This window comes from Pteropus vampyrus, unplaced genomic scaffold, assembly GCF_000151845.1.
Source record: "Pteropus vampyrus isolate Shadow unplaced genomic scaffold, Pvam_2.0 Scaffold184, whole genome shotgun sequence".
Classification (NCBI taxonomy): Eukaryota; Metazoa; Chordata; class Mammalia; order Chiroptera; family Pteropodidae; genus Pteropus; species Pteropus vampyrus.
The window spans coordinates 1,844,703-1,871,462 of NW_011888965.1; the positions used below are offsets into that span (position 1 = coordinate 1,844,703).

Sequence of the window (26,760 nt, forward strand, 5' to 3'; positions counted from 1 at the left end):
TGGCACCAATCTCAGAATGTTTACTTGTGTCTAATGATTGAGTTAAAGAATAGCTCAGGAAGACTGGGAAGTCTATTGGTGTTATCAATGAAATGTCCTTTCCACTGTAAATTGGAAAGCAGTTGATAAAATGTAAGACTATAAAAATAAATTCAGTGTTAAGAATTACATAGTATAATTAGAAACATTCTAAGACTTGTTTCTGAAGGGTGAAGAATGAATTTATGCTTACAAGCATGTAATATAATTATCCAGGCAGTCAATGAAGTTGAATTCTGCTTCTTAGGATGGAATTAAAGGTTGTTCTATTATCTATATCTTGTGGATTTATTGACCGACAAAAAAATGGCTGTTTAATATGATTCAACAATTATATTTATGTTCAAAATTCTATCGAAGCCCTTAATCAGTAGAAATATATATATTTTCATGTTCCAATAGTCTTATTTAATGTGTATAAGTATGACAAAAGTATAGAAAATGTTAATATTAAAACTTATATCACATTGATATATTCACCTAATATGATCAGCATTAGCAAAATACTTTAGCTATTCATGGCACTGAAGCAGTCTGAGCACAGTATGGCTTACAAAATCATTGAAGCATTGTAGACAACATACGTGAATAACCTAAGGATATTTCCCCATTTTGTCCATTTATTATTTAGGATTTTATGTAGTTTATTCTTAGCTGACTAACAGTTAGATGGTCAGATAGTAACATGTTTGTTTATTTTACCCAATATTTATTTAGTCTTACTATGTATGATGCACTAGGCCAGCCACAATGAGAAGTATTTGTACTTTTTACCTTCAAGAAGGTAGCAGGAATATAATTTCCCTGATAAAGTGATTGCAAAGGATTTGATTAGGTTGACGCTAATTAAAAGTTTTTAAAGACTTATTTCAAACAGCTCTTACTTTATTCTACCTCTTACAAAGTCGAAGTTATATGTGATAGTGAACACTAAAGCAAAAGAAGGAAATCCTTTAGATCACTTAAGAAGAGGCAATAATCAGAAAAACAAAACCATTTGTTACAGGTTAGCGAATATAAGGAATAATTAAACAAAACTGATTGCAAAATTGAGATCCAGTTTTTAAAAACTCAATTTATTCCTAGGCAAATGTTTACATCCTTAAACTATTTATATTATTAACTCTTGCCCTCGAATTTATATGAGAAAATTAAGCAGGTACGTGAAGCAAATCTGGGCAGGTTGGTGGGAATGGTAGTTTTCCTGCCTAATACTTAAACTTTTGACGCAAATAATATGAGGTCATGAATCTTAAAATGACTAGGGTCATATGCTATATTCTGTGTTTGTGGTAGAAAATTTTAAAATACTATTTTTGTGAGGAGAGAATCCATGTAGAAAATGAAGTTTGTTGATGCATCGTAAGACAAGCAAAAAAGAATTTTTCAACTTTGTTTGTTGTTCTGGTACTACTCATTAGTATATGCTCACTTTTTTCCTTCTAAGATCATACCCTTTGTTAGGCAGCAATATTCTGCTAATGGAGGAAAGAAAATGAGCAGTTTATAATTATGTAAATAAGACATAGTTTTTCTATTTCTACAAAGTAATAGAGAGAACTTTTTCCTCCTAAATGAATAAAATTTCAAATAAAATTAGAATATCTGTACCTTGCTCCTCATTAAAGGGTGACACTAGTAACAATTTGTAAAAACAAAACTGTAGAAATTCAATAAAACAAGATTATCTTGGGAAAATTGAGATTTCTCTCTGTATGTCATGCTAAAATGTAGCTGAGAGCTGGTCTTTGCAAGATCAATGAGGGATCTCTGCATAAAATATGATTTGCATATTTAAATAATTGATTTAAATCATAATTTATAACTCACACCACAGAGAGAAAGCAGTAATGTGTAACATGGATACACCATTGTCCATCTATGTATAGTAGAGTCCACGCGTTTATCAAAAAATGCACTGGTACATTTTTAATTCCCAGAGACAATAAGGCTGGTGTATGGAGTTTACAAAAGCAATTTCATTTTATGTCCACCATGGAGATTCTAACTATTTTTTATATTTGGGGTAGCAATATAATCTCGTATTAATTTGTATTACTTTAATGCATTCTATCCTAAAAAGTCTTGAATTTTGTTCAGGGTATTAGTTATATTCATTAGTTTCTAATTGCATTCTGTAACCTATAGTAGCTTTTGGGACTTCAAATGTAATTGAAGGTTTTAATTTTAACTCATATAATCAAAGAGTGATATGGTGACATCAGTGTTCTAAGAAGAAAATCCCAGAGGCATTTATGAGCTAGGTTGAAAGCATGGAGACCAGTTGCAATTGTCTAACTTTTATGTGCTATGGGCTTCAGAAAAGTGACAGTTGGCATGGAGAGTCAAAGATGATGCAAAAAGACATTTTGAAAAATAATGGTTAATGAGAATTGATGACCAGCTGGATGTGGTTAATAAAAAAGTAAAGAATGAGGCCTTTGGTTTTAAGCAATGACAACTGAAAGAATGGTGGTACCACTGGGGAAAATGGGATAATAAGGAACAGATTTTAGTTTCTAGGGGAAAGTGGTTGCCCGGGTTTGGGTATGAGGACATGGAATACCCAAGTGAATGTGTTTAATTAGTTGGTATGTGAGACGAATTCCTCAAATAGGAGGTTGGACTTGGATATAGAGATTTGGGAATCCTCACCTTCTGTACCATAACAAATACCTTGATGTAAAAGCAATGCTTTAAGATAAAGCATTCATAGAGAAAAGAGCGGATGGTCCTGGGAATTCTCCCATCTAGATGGTGGGAAGAAGCATAGGAGGCAGAAAATGAAACAAATAAGAGTTCATTGCTCTATAGAATGAAAGAGATTTATATCTGGTGTTGAAGCAGCTCCAAAAATTATTGTCCTCAAATAATTTTTTTCATAAGTAAGGTAGTCATTTCTTTTCAAATAAAAGATAGGAAATCTTCACAGATATCACAATAAATGTACCTAGAAATTTCCTGTTATATACAATGGGCCTAAACCATAATTATTTTCAGGAATTGATAGAACTCTAAGAAATACAAGTACCCTTGCTGTAGAATAGAGGCATTCTTGAAAAGTTTCCCTTGCTTTCTAAATATCTCCTATATATAGAATCTTAAAAGAGTCAGGGGACGTTTTTGGCCCTATCCTGCTGCTAAGCACAGTCTCCTTATAGTAGCCACATTTCTAATATCATTAATTTAAGTTTTTATGTCACAAACACTATTTACAAAGAGTATTCATAAATTATTTGTATCTTTATAACCACTCTGTGAGGTCAGCAAGGCAGGTGGATTATTCCTGTCTTACAGGTTAGAAAATAGAGGCTCAAAGAGGTTTAAGTGTCTTTTTTTTTTTCCAAAGTCATGTGGAAAGTAAGTGGGACTCAGTTCTTCTGATTCTATGACCAGCTTTCTTTCGGTTGTTATCGTGAGGTCCTACATTCATTATACATTCTCTGAAGACTCTTGCAAGTGAAATTTTAGAATTTCATCAAAATAAATCTTAAAGATACATGATGAATTTTCTCTCTCCTTTACTGAATAAAAATCCATTTTGAGAATATTACATACATTAGGTCAGAGGTCTAAAGTTACTGTTTACTGGGCTCTTTTGGACACATTTTGAGGCATATTAATGATTCCTGGCTTTTCGAGTAAATTACTCTTAAAAAGGTTCTTATTGGCATTCTCCAGAGGCTAAGGAGAGTTAATTGGCTTACAAAACATATGTGGATTGCACTAGGGAAATAGTTCATTCGTCTCTTAACATCTGGATGTAGTTTCTTTCTTTCTTTCTTTTTTTTTTTTTACCATTATGTATTTATATCTGAAAACTATGGCCATTTAAAGATAAATATGTTAAGTAAACAGCATGTATATAATTAAGAATAATTCACTGGAGCTCCATGACACTTTATAAAAATGTTTTAAAAAAGAAAAGAAAAAGCCTTCGAATTTATAGTGCCATGTTAAAAATATCTCGGTGTGTCTATGCAACTTATAAATTCAATGTAATTTAAATAACTGAAGAACATTTTTACAGTACCACTTTATTCTCATTTCAAAAGAATTACCAATTATTTTTATATTATCTACTTTGAAAATATGGGAAAAATTGTTCAGGATGTTTGTGTGCATGTCATTCTATCAACAAAAACATAGTGTTTTGTTTTTTGTTTTTTTTTTCAATCTGCATTCCTCCAGAGAGAAAATAAAATACTGCTCTGCTAAAATCTGATTTCCACCTTCTGCTCTCTTCTAAACACAACCTTTGATCAAAATAAGAAACAAAACAAAAACATCCTCCAAGGAAGAAAATTACAAAAAATACAAAAGCAATGCAAAGCCCAAGAAATAAATATGTTTATTTAGTAGAAAATAGGAGATGGATGTTGATAACTTTGCTGTTTAAAATAAGTCCCATACTACAGCTTGGCCTTAAAGTTCCTTGGCCTCAAATCTATCAGCAGAAATTTTTCTCTCCATTTCAGCTCCCCCATAATAAGCGTATAAAAAATAGAATTTGTCATCACCTAGAATATGGGTACATCCAGGATCCCAGACTTCGAAATGTGCCTTTTAATCCACAACCATCCTTGCTTCTGGAGCCTGTCTTTTGGCCTCACTGTAACTTTACCCTCATCCTTTCTTGTCCTCTTCCTTTTCTCCCAACCTCACCGTTCCCCACCAGCTGCTTTCACCACATACACTGACCTGTACGTTTCAAGCAAACACTGTCTAGCACTGTAGAATTCTCATTTCCTCACTTTTCCTCAAGCCTCATCCTTTAGCTTTCTGTCGTTCACATTATGCTTTTTCTCTTACTCTGTTCCAATTCCAAGTAACCAAAGTAACACTGTCTACCTGATAGGATCTGCTATCCCATGATTCTAACCGTAGCCTCCTAATGGAGTTGAATAGCTTTCCATTTAACTCTAATTTTCTCGTTTTCCCCCATAACAGCAATCCAAACTGTTTGTTCTCCTTAACCTCCCTGAGCCCATTCTCCATTGGCCCAGATCATCTTTTCTCATTCACGACTGAGAATGTGGAAACCATCCCTTTCATTTACAGTCACACATCCCAAGGAATACATTATACCCTCTCCCCGTTGCAAATGTTCTTACTTCCTACTCACTCTTTAGTGTGTTATAACCTGATACTCTCATTGATTTATACATCCTTCTGTGTGCTTGTTTTAACCTCCCTACAAAATGACAAGCTCCATGAGGGCAGAGACTGCACTTTGCTCCTCCCTAACATCCTTGTCCTTTGCTATTGCAGTGTTGTGCCTTTAACAGACACTATGGAGCTATGTGTTAAATTAAGCTGAAAAGAACTTTAGGTACTTCCCATATTTGTAAATGCTACTTAACTAAAACTTGCCTTTACTTATTTCTGAGAGGCAGTAGAGCACAATGGTTAAGAGCACAGACTGCATCACATAACTTCAAAGACTAGTTCTGCCACTTATTAGGTATATGACTTTGAGGAAATTCTTTAACCCCTCTTTGCCTCAGATTTCTCATATGTAAAACTGGGATAATAACAGATTATAACTCATAGAGTGGTTATGAGGATGAAATGAGAGAGAGAGAGAGAGAGAGAGAGAGTGTGTGTGTGTGTGTGTGTGTGTGTGTGTGTGTGTGTGTGTGTGTGAGAAACACTGGGATATGTAACTTGGCAGCTTCCTGAAATACGTTGGAGTAGCATTGTAAAGCCCATGTTAACTACAAATAGATCAGATAATAGAATACGTCTTGGTCAGTTATTAGATCTTTAGAAAAATCCAAAAGGAAGTATAAGGTGGGATAATAGAGAATTTGATTTAGATACCTCTGTGCTATATTGAAAAGTGATAATTTGGCCATTGAGACTAAATTTTATGTTGCTTTATAGTGGCTGATTTTTTTTTTTTTTCCTTTACACTCGCTTATAGGACCTGGCTTTTAGTTTCTGCACATATCTGTTGCTTTTATATTTTATTTACTTAATTTGAAGATTTTAAAAATAAATTTTGCCGAGGGTGCCTCAGTCCTAACTGTGGTATTATGCTAACTGTATTAAAAAAAAGCTTGTTTTAGTATTATTAATAATTTGTTCTATTTCTGCATTTCACAGAATAAACTTGTGTAGTCATTTTCACCTTGTGGAATTCATGGTATGCACTTTACCCCCAGAAAGGCAGAAACAATCATTGCAAAGACTTAATTGCATTGTTATTGTAGAGGAACTAGAAATCCAGAGACCTGGCTGTATATACATGATCAATCACTTGTTATTTCTCTCTGTCTCCATATCCTCATAAGAAATCTGGACTAGGAAATTGCTGATGTCTCCCCAAAGAATTCATTTTTATTAATCTAGAACAAGGAATGGTTGCCAGAGGCGGGGAATGGGGAGTGGGTGAAATGAGTGAAGGTGTTCAAAAGGTACCAACTTCTAGCTATAAGACAGATAAGTCCTGTGGATGTCATTATAGTTAACAGTACTGTTTTAAATTTGAAAGTTGCTAAGGGAGTAGATCTTAAAAGTTCTCTTCATGCACAAGAAAAAATTGTAACTATGTAAGATGTTAGATGTTGAGTAAAATTTTTGTGGTGATCAATTTGCAATACATACCTTTGAACAACACTAGTTTGAACTGTGGGTATACTTATAAGCAGATTTTTTTTCAATAAATATTGTAAATATATTTTCTCTTCTTTATGATTTTCTTAAATTATATCTAGCTTACTTTATTGTAAGAATACAATATATAGTACATTTAATATGCAAAATTTATGTTAATCGATTATATATGTTACTGGTCTTCTAGTCAACAATAAACCATTAGTAGTTAAGTTTTTGGGGTGTCAAAAGTTAAAAATGGATTTTTGACTATGCAAGGGTATCAGCACCCCTAAACCCTACATTGTTCAAGGGTCAACTGAATATCAAATTATTATATTGTATACCTCAAAACTAATGCAACGATGTCTTATGTCAATTATATCTCAATAAAAAAAAAATAGAATACCAGTCAGCAAATTTATTCTGCAAAGAGCTGGATGGTAAATATTTTAAGCTTGGCAGACCACAGACAGTTCCTGTCACGAGGACTGACATTGTAGTGCAAAGCAGCCATAGGCAATATGTAAATGACTGGGCTTGGCCATGTTTCAATAAAACTTGACTTATGGACACTGAAATTTGAATTTCATACAATTTTTATGTGTCACAAAATATTATTCTTTCAATTTTTTTCAACTACTTATAAATGTAGAAAACATTCGTAGCTTGCAAACCATACAGAAACAGGTAGCGTGTAAGATTTGGCCTGTGGGCAGTAGCTGGCCAACCCCTGATCTAGAATAGCCAAACAATTCATACGTTCATGTATTTGAGGACATACAATATACAAGGCATTACCTCATAGGATTGGTATTTGTGACCATTTTCATTTTCCTTTCCCTTATTTCCTAAATGATCACGAGGCATTTGAAAAATTCGAAGGAACTTTGACCAGATTGTGTATATATATGTGGATGTATGTATTTTTGACAGAACACTTTAAATTCTTTGTGCTTTTTTATTCATCTTTACTTGGCCTAAAGTTTTCCCACCTGTGTAGATGAATGAAAATTTCAGTAGCTTTTCTTTGCATGACTTTGGTGACTAGTTGATATTTAAATTACACAAAAGTGTCTGTAGCTAGTCCTTCTCTATCTGATAGTCCCTTTCTGTGGGGGTGGAGGGACTTTTCAGCAACATATTTGAATAGATTGAGAATTCTAAGTAACGCAGTTCAGATATTTATTTGGGTCTAATGGAAAAAGACAAATTTAAAACAACCTCTGTGCCTCTAAGGTAATTCATTTATTCAGAATCCAAGGCATATCTAATGATTTGGGGGGGGCGGGGTATAGGTGCTGCTTCAGAGAATCTCCCTATACATTTAAAAAGGTCCATTTCCTTCTTCGTTAAGCTATCAGCTCACCCTAAGTCCCAGCAATTATTCTCTATAAAATGCAGGATTTCAAGAGAGGTTATTAAAATAAAAAAAAACATTATGTAGTTAAGATCACATTGTATATAAACTTTCATGTGATGATTTTTCACTTGACGTGAAAGAAATCACAAATATTTTTTCTGTTATTAAAAAGTTTTCATGAATTTCACATTAGTGTCTATATAATCATTTACTGCACTAAAGTTTTTAATCATTTCTTTTTCTCTGGTCGTCTAGGTTATGTCATTTTGGTGCCATTTTAAATAAGACTATGATTTTCTTTGCCCGAAAATCCCGATTTCTCTTTCAGGCTTTTTCTTAAAGACAGTTTACAACTAGTGTTACTGCTTCTCAGGTTATGAATATTTGTAAGCCTCTTTCTAATTCTGATCTAGAAAAGTGATTTTTCCCCCTGTTAACATTGTATTAGAGTTTCTGTAACTGTGTTCTCAGTGGTTTGTTAATTGGATAAATCAGAGAAATGGGGTTTCAGTTCAACAAAATTTGTTAAGCACTGACTGTATGGCAGGTACAGTGGTGTTAGAGGCTGAGAATAGGAAGATATTTTTAAAAGTCTCACTCTGATATCAAGGAACTAAAATTCTCTTGAGAGAAGTAGCCATGTAAACTATTAGAATGAAGTAAAAAAAGAAATTCTAAAAGAATCAAAAGTACTATGAGAACATTGAGAATGGAATTACTACATCTGGAGGAGTCATGACAAACTTCATAGAGGAGTTAGCCTCAAGAAGAATGAGAATTGCAGAGAAACAGAGCAGAGTGGTGGTTACCAGGTTTAAGAGTAGAAAAAGTGAGGAGATATTGGTCAAAGAGTACAAACTTCGATATAAGATTGACATTTTGGGGTATCTAATGTATAGCATGGTGATTATAGCTAAAATACTGTGTCATATACTTGAATGTTGCTAAGAAGGTAGATATTAAACGTTCTCACCAAAGAAAAGAAATGGTAACTGTGTGACAAGATGGAGGTAGGTGTTAGCTAATGCTACAGTGGTAATTATTTTGCAACATATAAATGTATCAACTGAACACATTGTACATCTTAAACTTACACAATGTTATATGTCAACTGTATGTCAATAAAGCTTAGGGGAACAAAAACAAAAATAAAATAAGAGCTATGACATTAGCAGTTTTTTCAATATGGAGGGCAAATATATATTTTTTTAATCAGTTAAAACAAAGCAAGTGTCTCTGGGGACTGGGAAATAAAGGGTGAGAGTCAACAAGTGCTGTTTTCATAACCAGACTTATAGAATGATTAGACTCTTTAAAATATGTGCATGTATAACTTTCATAAAAATAAAAACTGTGTTTAAAACTTACACAAAGAAATAATTAAAAGTTGCTATATTCTTTAAAAGAGGAGGAGGAGGAGGGGGAGGAGGAGAAGAATGGGTGTTTATCAGGCCAAGGTAGCAGAAAAACGTTCCAGGCAAAGGAAATGTGAACAGAGAGAGAGGCATGAAACAGCAGTTAAGTATGGCAATTCAGTAGCAGTAAATAGGTGTGACAGAACGGTCTTAAATGATAATCAGCTATAGGGAGATGGCAGTCATATATTGAAGGGCCTTATACGTACTGATCCCATAGATGCCAGGAGCACTAAAATAACACATATATCTAGTTCTATAATGTGCTAGTATATAAGAGCTATGTATACATTATTTAATGTAAGCATCATGACAATCTTACGAGGTTAGAGTTGTTTTCCCCATTTCATAAATCAGGAAACTGATGTTCACAAGGGTTAGGTAACTTTCCCAGAATCACATAAGTAGTGAAGATAGAAGTTGAAATAGATATGTCTGACTCCAAAGGCTGTGTTTTTTTCTGCCATAACATAGCACAAACACTGGATAACTAAAAGATTTTAAGCCTTGTGGTGGCAAAATCAGGTTTTAGTTTTTAAAAGATAAGTCTGACATAGTGTGGAACCAGATTTCATGGTACCATTACTGACTAATTTGGATGCGTGTTTCTAGGAAGACAATTCTGTAGGACGTGTTGTTCATTTGGGTTCCAATTCCAAGTCACTTGACAGTTAGTCAGCATCTTCGATGTCCTGGGCACCCTGCTAGGTGTGTTTTACCGCATTATCTAAATGAATGTTAATTATGGTTGGATACAATTTTTCTAATATTGAAACATGTTTTATAATGTTTGGCTAGTTTGAGCTACTAGAAAAACTTTTTTGGAAGAACATACATGATGTCCAGGGCTAAATCTATTTTGTCAGTATTACCAGAATGACATTCGGTAGTGTGTCATGAATGGAATTTCCTGTGATCACATCTTAAAAAACGTTATTCTGCCACTTTTCAGTAGGCAACCATATTTGATACTGAAACAGTCAGTGCTTTTGAATTTGGGGGCAAATTTATATGCCTGCATAATGACTGTTAATTTCTACTTCTCCTAGGTTAAAAGTAATGACCATTTGGTTGGATTTCTAATTTGAGTTTTCTTATCCATTACTGGCCCCATAATAAACATTGTATCCTTTGTGAGTCGGCAAACTAATTTGGATAAAAGGACCATAATTGTTACACCTTTATTTTAGAATACTAAAGGCTAGAGATTACAGTTGCAAATGTAACATGCTGATTAACTGGAGGGATGAAATTGATGGAAAGTTAGATCCATTTTTTAAAAAATTATAGGTGAGAGCTTTTATAAGGACTTTATCACATACAGGGCAGCAACAGAATTAATGACTTGGGAACTAAAGCAGCTTTGTGCAGCATCCCAAGCCAATCAATACACTCAGGAGTGATAGTTATATCGGTCCATTCTGATTAAAATACAGGTAAGCATTGCTGTTGGTCTTAAAAGAATAGTTCACTGATAAGAAAATCAGCAATTCATTACAATGACCACTCAAAGAAAACCAACAGTGAAAGCTAGAAATGGATATGCCCTAAAAGAAGATTGTAGAGCTACAATCAGAAAGCAGACATGCTTACTGTGAATATCTCAAATGGAGCTGATGGGAGAAAGGGACCAAAGAAAAACGAAACCTACCTTGTATTGGCTAAATCACCCTTAACCCTTCCCTTTGTACCAGTGTTAATGTGCCAATAATGTGCACTGTGAAGGAAAAACAACCGACTCTTCCATTTCTTCCTTGGGGGAAATCTGCGCAGATATTTTCATGGTTATGTGCTTTAAAGGCCTGCAGCTTTTTGACTGGGGGTACTCCCCTCACCTCTAAATACAATTAGCTGTGTGGTTATTATTGGCAACATTTGTTTCAAGAGAAGTACAACAGCAAGACTTGAAAAAAGTCTTAATAGGAATATCCATCTCACCTGTGCAAATTTAGAGTGACAAAGCGGACTAAAGAGGAAAAATAGAGGTAAATTACAAGCATAACCCAGAAGAAAATGACCTAAACTAACATCTAGAAATGTTTGTACTTGGAATGAGTCAGGAATGCAGGAATTATTACCTAGACTTATACAGCCAGAAAACTAACTCTACACTAAATTATGTCATAGCAGTGTAACAAAACAATGTAACTATTTCTGAAGTGGGATCTGTATACAAATGCCTTTCTTTTTCATGTATCCAGTTTAGCCCTCTCTTCTGAGCTCTGGGTCCAAATCTGTAACCGCTTATTTACAGTTTCAATATAGATAGTTCATAGAATTGGAACTTAGTAGGTCCAAAACTAAATCCTTGATCTTTCCCCACAAATCTCCCCTACAAACATCTCTGTTTCCATTGTTCTTGCCAGAAATCCAGGAATCATTCTTCACATTTCCCTCTTCCTTACCTCTCACATTTCGTCTACCCCAACCCCAGTCAACTCTACCTCTAAAATATTTACTTCAATCATCTCTGGTCCCCCTAATCCAAACCACCTTCATCTCCTGTCAAGATTATAATAATTGTTTCCTAAGTCTTCTCCCCTTTTTCATTCTTTACTCCTTCCTTCCATTTTCTTCATAGCTGCCACAGTTATCTTTTTAAAAGTGTAAATTTAAGCAACTTCTTCTGCTTAAAAGCCCTTCAGTCTTTTCCTACTATTCTTAGTGGGAAACCTAAACTCTATCATGGGCTAGAAGGCCCCACCTATAAGCCTCATCTCCTCTTTTAATCCATTGTTTGGTTATTAGGCAGAACTGCTTAAGGTATGATAGATTATTGAGATGATAATACCCAGATAAATCCCTGCTTTATTTATATACCGATTTCAGTGGTGACTAACTTAGATAATTATTACAATCATATCCTCTCCTTAATTTAGTTTGAGTTGTCAATCTTTTATCTGTGGACATATAGTAATCCCATTAGTATCCACAGCCAGTTAATGAATAAGGAGAATGTAACCATAAGCTTACTATACACTTCCGAGCACCTTTTCTATGACCTGTAACCCTATTACCGAGCAGAAGAACTGCTAATCTTGGCAGCACTAATGTGGAATGGACTCTAATGACTCCAGCATTATGATCTTAGCACTGACATTGATACCGTGACAACCTGCATTCAGTTTGGATGAAAGTTGATGGCATGTATATATATATATATATATATACACACACACACACACACACACCTGTGGACCTCACACAATAGACTGGAAAAACCCAGTCAAGTGAAAGAATAAATATGCCAAATCATACAGTACCATTAATTCCCTGATGAGTTCAGGAATATAGTTAATGGAAAATTTGTCCACAGTCACAAAAATTACACTCAAGAAGGCTAACATTCCTTTAATATAGCATTATAGCTTTGTTACAACACTATCTGCATGTATTTAATTTTGCCAGATATCATGTGGAAGAAAGCACTCAAATGGTTGATCAACCATATAATCTTCCCACACCTTATTAAGAATATAATGTACTAGGAGTAAGGGCATGTTAGTAAAGTTGTCGTTAAGTGATTGCTCAGATAAAAGCATTTGCAAATACTTTTTCCAGAAGCAGATAGTTATCTTGGTATGAAATAAATTGTTCATTTCTCATATCTGGTTTAGCAGAACTTTGGCAATATTGAATACAGTTGTGTTCTAAGTGTTTGTTTGTTTGTTTTTGTTTTTTTCCTGTGATTTTAAAAATAATGTGAATGATTAAACCTCAAAACTAAACCAAAATTCCAAATATTACAAATGTGTAAGTTTAGATTTCTTAAATTAAAATTTTGTCCTTTGTAGTCTCAAGTCTACCTTTTCCATGGCCCTTATTTTTTACATAATTGTATTAATTTATTGTTAAGCCCTCCCATTGTAATATTAAGTAGCCTCCTTTCATAAGGTCTCCTTTTACCACTAGTGTTCTAATTCCAAGGTGAAAGAAGAATGCATTACGTAGATTTGACAAGTGAAGACATTAGTATAGGATTGTCACGAAGGATTTATCAGCATTTGAAGGTTCTGGCCAGCTTTTTCATTGAGGAGAATACCGTTCCAGCAATTTACATAAATTCTTCAGGGGAGGACAGTTCAGTATTGTCCAACCTCAGCTCAATAAAGACTTGACCTGTCCCATTAAAATTATTCCAGTTTGAAGTGTGGGATCTTTTATTGCAAGGAAAACAAATGAGCTTGCAAAAAAGATTCTTCATGATGAGAACAAACTATTCCAACTAGACTATATCCAGCATTGCTTTATAGAAGCTGCAGCTTGCATATGTACCTCCCAATTCTGGCTTTGATCTAAGATTGTCAACAGGAATAGGAGATGTTCAGTTTGTTTTTTATCCTTTGGTTTAAAAATTCACAGATATTATTTACTGCAGGCAGAATAACAACCATAGCAGAGATAGCAGGTGAAATAACTGATTCTTCATGAGTAACTTGACTATCCACTGTCAGTGGTTCCATGGTCAGACTACAGAATTTTTTATTGCAAATCTTTTATCAGAGGGTTTCAAACTTTTTCTTTCTCTTTTACCCCAGCTATCCATTGAGCCATAGTGTCTGTATGAGCCATAGTGTCTGTAGTTATTAGTAAGGTGTTTTTTTTTTTTCTTTTTGTTAGAAGGCTCAATTTCTTTATTTAAAAAGAATGCATGCAGACTGTTTTCAGGTAAAAACTTATCCAAACATGAACCCAGACATTGAAATATGCTTAGGGAAGTTTTTAGAGTTAAATATTTATATGGTTTATAAAGCAGTTTTCATGATTTCTTATGGAAGCTCCTTTGCTCTCAGCATCAGCTCAGACTATTTTATGAATCCAGTCAGAAAAACTGCACCTTATCTCCAGGGGTACATATTAGAGGGGTGAGTCATGGTGCTTGTGAACACATATTAGGGATGTATATTTTTAAATTGTATTTAACATGGATTCTAGTTAAATTGTGTTTTCTGTTAAGGTGACTTTTTAACAGTTTTTTCTCCCCCTAAGAATGAGTTATTTTCTAACTGATTTTTTTTTTTTCATTATAGGAATTTTTTATTTGGGTGTCATTTACCACTTATTTTTTTCAAAGACCTGAGAAGCCCACAGTGATCAGTTTTGCTATTCTTATTATACAAAAACATTTGTTTCATTTCCATGTACAGCATTCATATAAAATGAAACTATTAACTTATAAATGCACTTGAGAAAGAATACAACTGTGCCTGTTGTTCAGGCTGTTCGTAATGTCGTTTTCTGTTTTACATATACTTTCTGGATAGATCACTTTAATGCTGTGCCGCTCAGCTGATACTAATTCTTCAACTAAATATATTCAGTTAAAGAAAATTACAGGGTGCTTATAATCATTTTGGGGCCTATTCATATATAGATTTGCTAGAGTAAATATTTACTTGGCCTTTCTTAGAGCAAATATGTAAGAAGTGCTTGGTTACTTTGTCAGTGGGTAAAATTAATAGAAATATTTAATTCGGAGGAAAAAAATCTTCAAGTTCCTGGAAAAGCTTTTATATTTACATAAAATTGCACATTCTGCACATGGTCTGTAGAATGTCCTCAGAGTCCTTTTGTTCTCCCTTAAATGCATATCAGTTCTCTTATATACTATGTAATTAAAGAGTTTTTCCATTAAAACAATCTCACTTAAAATATTTACCTTACACTTTTTTTAAAATTGTGAATTAAAGCAACTTTGTCATTTAAAATGGTTTGAATGAAGATCAGACCACTCTCATATATTTGTTTGAAGCCAGGGAAAAAGTAGATGTATATTTTTCAAGCAAAATAAGTAGATAAATAAGATTTGTGGGAAAAGTTTCTCCCTACACATAACTCAAGTATACTGAGCTTAAAAGGTTATTTATGGAGTATAAGGAAGAACGCTATAATAAAGAACCTGATCGCTATAATTTTATTTTTAGTGTTAGTAATTCAGTAGCAGATGTAAAAAATGAAATAAGAGAGAAAAAAAAATTAAAGTGCCACCAGAATGACTAATCAGTCATTGAAAATGCCTGTAGTGGGAATTTACTCAGATAGAAAATGTTTGCATGTCATTAAAGACTCCCTAATTGATATTAGTGAACTAATATAATGACAGATACAAAAATGTACCCTGAGGCTGAGACTATGCAGGAGACAAGCATTTCTCCCTCCTTTGGTATTGAAATGTTCTTGGAACTTCAGGTACCCTACTCCACCCCCAACCCCAACCCCAACCCCAACCCCAGTAAAAATTAATCAATCACTCTCTCTCTCAGCTATTAGAATGAATGTAGGCTAGGACCTAATTAAATAGTTAACTAATCAGTATTGATCCTCAGCTCTTAAGATTGGACCAAATGTATTCAAGGCAAATAACCAGGCATGTTATTCTTTTCTAACACTTTTTAAAAATGTGTTATCTTTTAGACAAGCCTAGAAAGCCAAAATATACTAACTTTTAAATGTCTCCAGAGAAATACAGATGACAGGTTTTAATTTCCAGAAATATTCTCTAAGTTTGAAACTTGCTAATATCGCTTAACAAATGAGCTGTTCATTAGTGTAATTGTCACTGGTTCCCAGACCTAAAATTCCATGTACCTTGTAAAACCTAAAGAAAACAAAATTTAAGTTTAGTTCTCTTGATTGGAAAGAAGACAGATATTAAATTAAATCAGGCCATAGTAGGGTAGCAGATAGGGAATGACTGCCTTTTTGTTGTTGTTCAGATTACACGAAAATTGTTGTTTAATTCTCGATGGCACAGATACAGTAGGGATTTGTTGTAAGGTAGCGTATAGAGGAAATGATCATAGAATATGAAATGAATGTGTATAGATTACCTATCATGTACCAGACATAATGATAGAAACATTATATTTATCAAATCATTTCACTCAAATGACTGCTTTTTATGGAAGGCATTATTATCTTCATTTTGCAAATCAGGAAATGATAACCCAGATGGGCTAAGTGACTGGCTCAAGGTATCCCAACTAGTTGTTGGTATGGCAGAGATTAGAATCTAGGTCGATCTGACTTCTAAGACCATGCCTGTCCCTACATATAAATGGCATGCCTTTATTCCACTGGGTACAGATTTTAGACATTGTTTTACATTTACAGCTTCCTGAGAAGACATAATTTGGTTTATTATCATACTCCTGCTTTAGAGTAGAACATACTTCATAGAGTTTTGTGAGGATTAAGTGAATTAATACATAAAACTACTTACAATTATGTCTAGCACAAAGTAATCAGTAAATGTTAGTTATTATTTAAGAGCTTACATAATGACTATTCCTTATACCTTTGGAAGGCTAGTTGAAGGACCTGGGGTGTTTGTAGCCTGGGAAGATTAAGAAGATGCTCGGGGCACCTTTTCTGTAAAATAGGGAGTAGCCCTGATCAGTGTGGCTACTAGGCAAAATGAGGTATGATGGGTAAGAAGAGTTAAAATATGCTGATTTTGATTGTAAGTAAAGAAAACCTTTTCTAATTATATCAACCATCAAAAAAGGAATAAGCCACTTATAATGGAGTGAATCCTCTGTTCTAGATCTAGTTTATGCACCACGTTAAGTTCACTGAGCACCACTTCCATGCCATTCCCCCACCTCCAAGCCTGGGCTGCTTGTCTTGCTTCCTAGCCAGAGTGAGAAGTTAACACCCCTTGAAAGAGAATTTCACCAACAAGAGAATAGAAAATGAGAAGGAGCCAGCAAGTGAACTGCTCACCCCCTCGAACTTACTCTTACGAGTTGTAGTTGTTTCATTTATCTTACCTGGAGACCAGGACCATGATCAGTGGGGCCCAATGCAAAATGATAAGGAAGGGCCCCATTTAATAAACTATTGAGAATTTCAAATAGGACCACAAAGCATTAAAGTACAGAGCCCTTCTAAGCATGGGGCCCTGAGCCACTGCACAGGCCACATGCCCATGAAGTTTGCCTTGATGGAGACAACCTGAGATACTAAGCAACCAGCTGTATTTTTTTGTACAGCTGTGGCTAATTCAGTAACTTACTCTCCTGTATATGCTTTCTTTCCTTTTCCCTCATGCCCGTTTCTCTGATTACACCCTACCTTCATCCCCGATAAGGCCTTAACATGTAAGCTTTGTCTAAGGCTCTGTTTTCTAGGAACATGGACTATGACACTATGGAACTTGAGTTTTTCAAACTTGAGAGACAGATCCAAGTCCCCTTTAATGTCACTTCTAACTCTAAGATACCATAATTCCACCAAATTAAGGATATACGTTTCCTATAATGGTATTGTTTTTTTTTTAATGCAGCCATCAATTTGCATGTGAACTAAAATCCTTGGATTATTTCAGGTCCAGTATTTATTTTATTCTTTTTTTGTTAAGGCATGATATTAACACTTTATTACAAGAGAAGAATAGAGGAGTGTAATAAAGGTGTCCCTTCTCTTTCTTATTCCAGTTCCTCACTTTTCCTATTTGTCTAAGTATCTTCTGCAACCCTGCCTCCTCTACGTATAATTAGACAGACTTCAACTTTCTGCTTCCTTTCCATACTCACATCATAGTTGATAAGGTAACTTTCACTCATAATGATCTAACTTCTATATGCACATTCAGTTGCAGAAATGGGCATAAATTTAAATCTGAACCAAAACTTCATGAAATATAAATATTCATTCAGCAAGCATATATGAGGACCATATGTGTTAAGTACTAAGGGAAAAGCAAAGAATTAGATATGAATCTTACCATTCAATAGCTTGAGGTTTTATAGCAGAGATTCGATGTTTCTGTACACGAAACAAAAATAATTCTCTTTCAAAGCAGAAGGTAACATGTGGAAGATCACTTAAGCAAACAAAAGTGCCCATAAATGGTAGAGAATTTGGACTAGAGCTCTAGAGGGATTTATAGAGGACTATGGATTTGACATCTGAAATTGAAGAGGACAGATGGCTGTAAAATATTGTTTTATTCAGAATTTAACTTTAGGGTAAAAAGCAATTTCACTGGATTAAAAATATTGTCTCTTGTTATTTGAGATATCTAGACTTTTGTGTGCATACTTGTCGGGGCTGTTTCTGTATTGAACAATCAAAAGATGAATCCTCATCATCATCCCCGTTTTACTACTAGAATTACTATTGCTTTTAGAAGGATTACTGTCGGGATCTAAACCTGGCATTTGGGCACATTTTGTTTATTGCAGGAAGTTATCATGAGTTTATTTCTTCCATGCAACCTAAATAACATAAACAACTTGTCGATTTCATATCTTCAGTTTTTCAATCGAGCAAATGAGGAAGGAGAAATCTTTTGAATAATTAGCAAGAATTAAGCAAAAAACCTAAATGAAAAAAATCCACTTTTAAAGTCATAATGATTTCCTCCATAGCAAACTCGTTCTTTAAATAAAGCAAGCAATGATTGCTAAACCATTAGGAAATGTTTGGCAAGACAAAACTTTCTTAGATTTTTCCAAATAAAGACTAATTTTCAGGTTTTTCAGATCTAAACAAATAGAACTAAATTGGACAGGGCTATTTGAACTGACAGATTAATAAGAAAAACATAATTTGTTTTTAGTGTTGTTATTTGATTTTCAGTCTCCTGAATTTACATGTATATTGAAGGCAATTTCTCCTCGTTGAGTTATAAAGATGTGTGGTCAGTGTGAGGAATTTGTATCAGGAGAATTTGGCCCAGGGGGTTGATTTTTTCAGGCTCTTGAATTTTCCATTGTAATTCTGACATGCCTCTGAACAAAATTTACTTAAAAAAAAAAGAATTGTAATATTATTCTATTTCTGTTTCACAGTTCTTTAATGAAAAGAACAGTGTTTCAGAGGTCTGGATTTAAAAACCAATGTCAGGCTACCTATCAAATTCTAAGTTACCTGTTCTTTTCACTTAGAATCCTGCCAAATGCCTGGATACTGATAGAAGTTTCTTCATATATAATTGGCAGGTGTTCAATAATAGAGTACCTATAGAATAGTATTAGTTTTTTAAAAAAAAATACTTTTGCGAAACGAAGGCATCATGAGAGATCTGGAAAATATGCATGTATTTAGGAGCAGTTTGAATAAAATACTTAAAATTATTGATTGTCAATGAGGAGAGAAAAAGAAAAGTGCAGAGAATGTTAGGGGTAATTAAAGCAACTAATGATAGTATTTGAAGGCACACTGAAGTTTTGAGGGTGTGTATGCGTATATGTTTTTGCTGGGTTTTGCTAAATTCTCTATGTATTAACAGTTATTTTTCACATGTCTATGGGTATGAAAAGTACTAGAGAATAGAACTTTTACCATAGATGTTGCTTTATAAAAATCAGGATTTTTCAACAGAAGAAAAATATTTGATCCTTTTATGTAATTTAACCTAAATCGTTTATATACCCAAGAACATACATTAATAAAATAAGATCTCTTTGAACCTTAGTTTCTCTTTAATCTTCAAATTATATTTTAAAGAATTAAATATTAGGAATTCCATCAATAAATTGAAACAGATTTAGATTCGTTTGAACTAATGTCTGTATAAAGTGGCGACATTCTTATATTAAACGTGATGATTTGGTATATTATATTACACATTTTCACTTATTTCATGGAGAGTAGAATTTTTATGAACAGTAATTCAGAAAAATGTGAGTTGACTTCTGGGAACTGTTTTCTACATTTAAAAAAATACTTTAACTGATATTGTTTTAGTTTTTTTCTAGAATACCTGGTAAAATATTCTAAATGCTTTGTACATTGTTCTTTAGTTTCAGCTCAAATTCTCAAGAGCAACCTTGCAGCAATGGAACGACAAATTGTTCATCTGGAAGGTGACATCAAGAAATTCCCTCAGACAGGAAATGAACATGATAAGTTCGTGGAAAAGATGACGATATCCTTTATTTAAGCATTTTGTTTATTTGTTAGTTTCTCTGTGTGTGCGTGAGTCTGTGTGTGTGTGTGTGTGTGTGTGTGTCTGTCTGTCTGTCTGCCTGCCTGCCTGCCTGTCTATTTACTATGTGGTTGTTTCCTAATTTACCCGTCTATTCATACTGTCTGTATGAATTTGTGTATAGGCTTTTTTTTAAATATTAGCAACATAAATTTTAGTTTGTGATGTTTGGAAGGAGGTAGAGTAGGCAAGGGAACAATTATGTAAGAAAACAATGCTGTTACTCAAAGAAGAATTTCATTTGAAGGCCCACAAGATATGCAAGGTAAGTATTATGAGGCTTGATTATACCTAAAACAAAACAAAACAGAGAATCTTCTTATGTAACCATTCGTGTAAAGGAAATGATCAACAGAAGATTTTTCTGGTCAGAGAGTTTTTTTTTTCTTTGTGTGTGTGTGCGAGTACACAGGTTTTTTTCTGAAGACACGTGCATTTTCAAGGGCAATCAGAGTATGACTAATATCAGTAGACTGAAAGGATTGTGAAGGATAAAATGGATGCATGGCTGGATGAATAGATAAATTGATCAGTAGATTATATATTTAACTAAATTGTAGTAGCTAGCTATGTAACATTAGGCATTTCCTGATAAATGAATGGGTTTTAAAGTCCCATTTTTCATATATTATATTCATAAAAGTTGCAGAAATATTTGAAAGGAGAACTTGAGAAATAGCATTTAGCTTGAATTGTTTAATGTTAAATCTGGTATCTAACGATAAACTACATTAGAGCTGGGTTTTTTTTTCTACTTTAGTTTTCAAAAGTTAAAGCCATATCCTCTTCTTCTGGGTTTAAGTAAATATCTTGAACTGCAAATTGACTCTCTATTTTATATCTCTAGAGGGAATAAATACTGTAAATTCTTTATCTGATAATAAGTAAATTCCTTCAACAACTATGTGGCAGTCACCTTGTTTCAAGGTTAAATCTATTGCCTATTTCTTCTCTGATATGTTTTCTTTCCTGCCCACCTTCTAAGTTACAGTACTGAACAGTTACTTGAGAATGTCAGTTTAGATTTATGTGAAAAAAAAATACAGCGTTTTGTTTGGTCCTTTAGTGATGCTGAGTACTTTTGTAAATAAGAATATTAGAAACATAAGTTTGTGAGTGATTGGAGGCAGGAAATCCTCAAAATAGAACCTTAAATTACACAATTGCCCACATTGAGATACTTAATGTGAAGATGTAACTTTATTGCTGATTAGATTATTCATCCAAATATATTATATTGTTCACTGGCTGGAAACACCACCTGCATTTTTCAATTTTTGATTTTGGTTCTTGCCTCATATATTTAAATTTAATTTCTAATCTCCTTGTTCTTTTTATCATTTTCTTCTACAGTTGGCTTGTGGCCACATAACAGCTTGCACCATTGAGGTGTCTTTGTTGCTCGTTTAGAAAAAGAAAAGTAATTTCAAACCCTCATGAACTTGGCTTGGACTCTTTATTTTATTTCTCTTTATGCAAGTAATTAAGCATTTTAAAATGAAAATCCAGAGCCTTCTGTATCTGTATGTTATAGATGAGTGGTTATTCTTCATTTAAGGGGCATTAAAGTGTGACTATTTGTCTACAAGGGGATTGAAAATTATATTAAAATGTATGCGGCTCAAACTTTGCATATCATATTAAAAATATATTCACAGCAATTTATTTTAGAGAAAAAGTTAGAATATTGACTTGAATTGGCTGAAAACTCCAAATTAATGAATTACAATGATAGAACTATTGCTCAAATTATTCTTGCTTTGGAAAACTCCTTGGTCATTCATTGAGTTTTGATCTTCTAGAAAATGACAAACAAAATGCATGATAATCATATGTATATATGCATGTTAAATGAATTCTGGTGCCTACTTAATATTTTTTCTACTCTTCTGGCAGTTTCAAAAGAGAGGGATATTTTATTGTAGGATACTTAATTCTGCTTTAAAATTAGAACTGTGATTCTATTTCTAGTATAGGATTCTCTGTACTGGATGATCTTTCTAATATTTCTGTTCCCTGTCAATAGATGATTTTGCTTCAGGTCACTGGCCCTTTAAATTGAATAACTACAGGCATAAGTATGGGAGTAGTTTCCCTTGAAAGTAACCTTACCTACTTAAATAGTAATCTCTTTATAAGGACTGTGAGTTCAAAAACTGAATAGTAGTGCCACACCTCTTGGCTTTTAGAAAAGCATTAGTGTTATAGTTAGCAACAGTGGCATGGTGGAGAGAGCAATTGAATATATAGGTTGAATCTTCACCAAATCTCCAGGTTGGGCTAAGTCCTATAGCATCCTATATTCACTCTTACTCTTTCACAATATTGATTGAACACTTATAATATGCTAAGCTTTGCCAGGCCATGAAATATACAACATTGTACAAGATAGAAAACTTGACCTCAAATTGCTGACAGTCTGGCATTTACACGTTTCTCTGGCTCGGTCTCCTCTATGGCAAGGATCATGTCTGGTGTGTTAATTTCTGTATGCCCATCACAGCACGTAGCATCTAGCGACATGTAAACACTCAGTAAGAATGTGTTTAATCACAGAATATTATAGCTACAGACAATGGATATCATCTCTTTCAAGCTCCTACTTTTATTTGGCACTTCACAAGGGCTATTGTTAAACAGTAGTAGGCTGTGCTAATAGTTATAAAACTTTTCTTTATATAAATCTCAGGAACTTGAGTAACATTGAATCACATTTTTAGAGCACGCATGTAAAGTGTAATCAGTTTTAAAAGGGATAATACACACTTTTTATAAAATAGATGTCAAAAAATTTGAATAGCAACGACAAAAAAGAATGAAACCTCTCCTAAGAATGGAGTGGCCTAGGCTATTTCCTGCCTCTTAAAGAATAGCCAATGACTTTTGAAGGTACCTCATCACCTCTGTCTCCCTTTCTCTACCCCAAACTGATTGCCTTTTCTGACTGTGGGGGCGGAAGAAATATTTCTCTATCCTTTTAGCTTCTTCCAGCCGGTCTAATAATTAAATCAACATGGGATAGATTAAAAAGAGAAAATAACCAAATTCAATCACATACATATGTATGTGAACCCCCCCATACATGAGAGACTCAAAGATCCCACGTAACATGAGAGTTTCAGAAACAGAAAGGTAAAATGAGGCATATATGACATTCTGAGCTAAGGATGAGGTCAGACACTTTGGGGCTTCACAGGGGGAGAAAGGTTATTCACAGGATGATGAGAAGAGCAAATGTTTAGTAATTTGAAGTTTGTCTTGCACTATAGATATGTCATGAAATGTTATTTCTGGTAATAACTCTTAGGGCAAGCCCCCCCAATATAAATTCTTTAAGGGAGAGGTCATAGTTTATAATGAGCCATCAGGGTCTTGATTGCCTTCAGCTCCAAATAATGCACATGCTAAAGTAGCACACCTTGGGGAGGCCTGCTCTGAACACCTTCATGACTCAAAAAAATAGGTAGAAAAAGTAAACTAAGCAAAACTAATTTTATAAGACTATAAAACAGGGAGAAATAGGAAAAATTCTCTTATAAATTGTAGTAGGGAATTTCTAGCACTGTATATACTGAAACACACATTCAAATATCTAGCTTACCATGTGGGAGAAATTGCTACTGTTTGCCTGATTTTAAAAAGCAAAGTTCTTAGTATTCTTCATGCTAATATTCTCATCATAATAGTATTGGAAGTTTTAAGCTCATTTGTGTAGTGAATTAAAATAGAGACTATACTCTTTTTTAGTAAGTTATAAAAATGATTATATTAATTCTCATTTATTGAATGTTTATACTATGTATCAGACATTGCCTAATTATATATACTCGAGTTTTCAGTTTATAATTTTTTATATCTGATGATAAAATTGACCACAGTTATCTCTGTGTCATTGTAGTGAGCTTGAGTTTGTTTAGTCAAGATAACTTCAACAACTCAGAAAGTTATATGCCTGTTATCCCTGTTGTTTTTCATTTATTAATTTCTAGAGGTCATCTTTTTTTTTTTTTTTAAGGTTATCAGAAATTATGTAGTCAGTGTCGGTGTTTAGCACCAATTGCAAATATTGGTGGGTGGAGCGAGGTTTAGAATCACATCCGGTTTCAGAGCTGTGAAAAATAACCCATGTTTAAGAGACATGAGAGGGAGCACTGTGAATGGACTACTTGCCTTCTTTAGGCCTGTTCTTTTTGAGTTGACATTATACGTGGATTCCAATTTTTGCAGGTTTTGTCTTCTTGACCAGTATAACTGTGACAGTCTTTTTTTTCTTTCTTTTAAATCAAAATATTACTTTTACTTATTACACCTTCGTTTTCCCAAAAGGAAAGACTATTCTCAAAAGAGGACCTTTTAGACTTTTAAATATGTGCCATAGTCCAGTTTTAACATCTTACACTGTCTAAAAAGCACACTAAACCCAATGTTGACTTTACTTCTTATATCTTATTGACAAATATCTTACCACATTTACTCACATAGATTTTGTCAACGGCAGGGCTGTCTATTGCTCCAAATCAACTTAGCTTTTTGATTGACTGCTGGCTAAATCATTTCACCAACTGGAGGACAGAGAGTGACTGAGCAGCAGGGGCACCATTAACACATTGACAAGAAGAGCTGACAGAATGTTAATGACATTAACATCCTGTCAACTAATATCAACACCTGGGATTTCCTCATAGTAGGAGGGAGAGTCATTTGGAGTGGTTAAAAATCTCGTTACTAAGAAAGCACATTGTCCTTACTAGACAATTCAAAACAGATTTGAGGTCTGTATTGTACTGCATTTATGTTACTTTTTTCCTGCTATTCTTTCTTAAGGGAATAATTCATAAAAAGATGAAAAATCTCAAAGTTGTTATTCAAACACAGTAACATTAATCACCTTTGAGAACATGCCAATAACAAATTTTAGTGAGATGATAATCCCCATTTTGTAATGTAAATGCCATATAAAATTGACAAAACAAAAACAACCCCCAGGAACAAAGCTCTGTGTGTGTGCGTGTGTGTGTGTGTGTGTGTGTGTGTGTGTGTGAATGTAGTCATCCTGGCTATTTTCTAGGTCCTGAAGAAAAATCGAGAACTTTGACTAGACTGCAGGGAAGTTCACGGACTCTGACTCTCTCTCCTTACCTTCAACTGCCTGCTGATCTCAAACTCAAAATATTAGGAAGTTCAAAGCAAAACTTTTTTCAGGAGACTGCTCAGGGATAGAAGATCCAGGATTAAAAAAAAAAAATTCAAAACAAACACACACAAAAAGAGCATGGTCAGTAATGGAGTTAATGCATACGTTGTAAAGTGAATTGTTTTAGAAAATCATATGTGAGGAAAATATTTGCTTTTATAAAAAGGAAGATTGTTAGCATTCTTTGAAATACACATTCTTCATAATCATATTGGGAGATTTTTAGTTCAATTATTTGTGCATTAATTTGAAATTGAAGGTATAACAATAAATGTAATAATTTATAATAACAATAAAAATAAAAATGATAATAAAATAATAGCACCTGTTTGGTGAATGTCATCTGTCAGTCACAGTGCTCGGAATATACACATATAAAATCTCACGTGATCTCCAAAACAATCCTATGAGGTAGGTACTACTATTAACCCCATTTCAAATATGTGAAGATTGAGGCTACAAAGGTTTCGAGTTCAAGCACGTAATGAGTCTAGTTAATGAAGGTGTGGGAGGAGGAAACTCTACTAGCCTCACAGTTCTTCTGGCTCGTCGTCTAATAATTAAATATACATGAGACAGATTAACAAGAGAAGATAACCAAACGTATGGGAACCTTACATGCAAGAGAGAGTCAGAGATAGAAAGGGAAAATGAGATATATATGACATTCTGAGCTAAGGATCACCTTGGGGCTTCAGAGGGGAAGACGATCATTCTTAGGATGATAAGAAGAGCAGATGTTAAGTAATTAAAAATTGTTCCTTCTCTATAAATAGGTCATAAAAAGTTATTTCTGGTGACAACTCTTATTATGGGTAAGATCCCTAATTTAACATCTTAAAGCAAAAGGTAAAAGTTTCTCATAAGTCTGCAGGGTCTTGATTGCCTTCAGCTCAAAATAATTCACATGCCAAAGTGGCATGTGTTGGGGAGGCCTGTTCTGAACCCCCAGAAAGGACCAGGATTCAAGTCTTGGTCTTTCAGACTCTAAGCCGTGAGCTGGTGACCATGGTGTTGTGCTGCCTCTCAGGTCAGAAAGCTTTGGAAATCTGGGATGAATTCCACACTTGTTCACTGTGAAACTATTTATTCCTTCTTGTCTGGTCCCCTTCAAATGGAGAAAAGTTTCTCTCTGAAAGGTTTGTAAACTAATTTAAAAATTAGCTGCTTATTTATACCATCTCCTCCTGAAAGCCTTAATGATAGCAATCAAAAT

General features: G+C 34.0%; 1 protein-coding gene across 1 annotated transcript in view; it reads left to right on the forward strand.

Annotated features, from left to right (window-relative positions):
• DIAPH2 (diaphanous related formin 2) overlaps positions 1–26,760 on the forward strand; it is a 791,459-nt gene that overhangs the window by 479,777 nt on the left and 284,922 nt on the right. Inside the window, exon 21 of the mRNA XM_011371113.2 lies at positions 20,166–20,290. Within this exon, the coding sequence (XP_011369415.1) occupies positions 20,166–20,290 (125 nt within the window). The remainder of the gene's footprint in view (positions 1–20,165; positions 20,291–26,760) is intronic.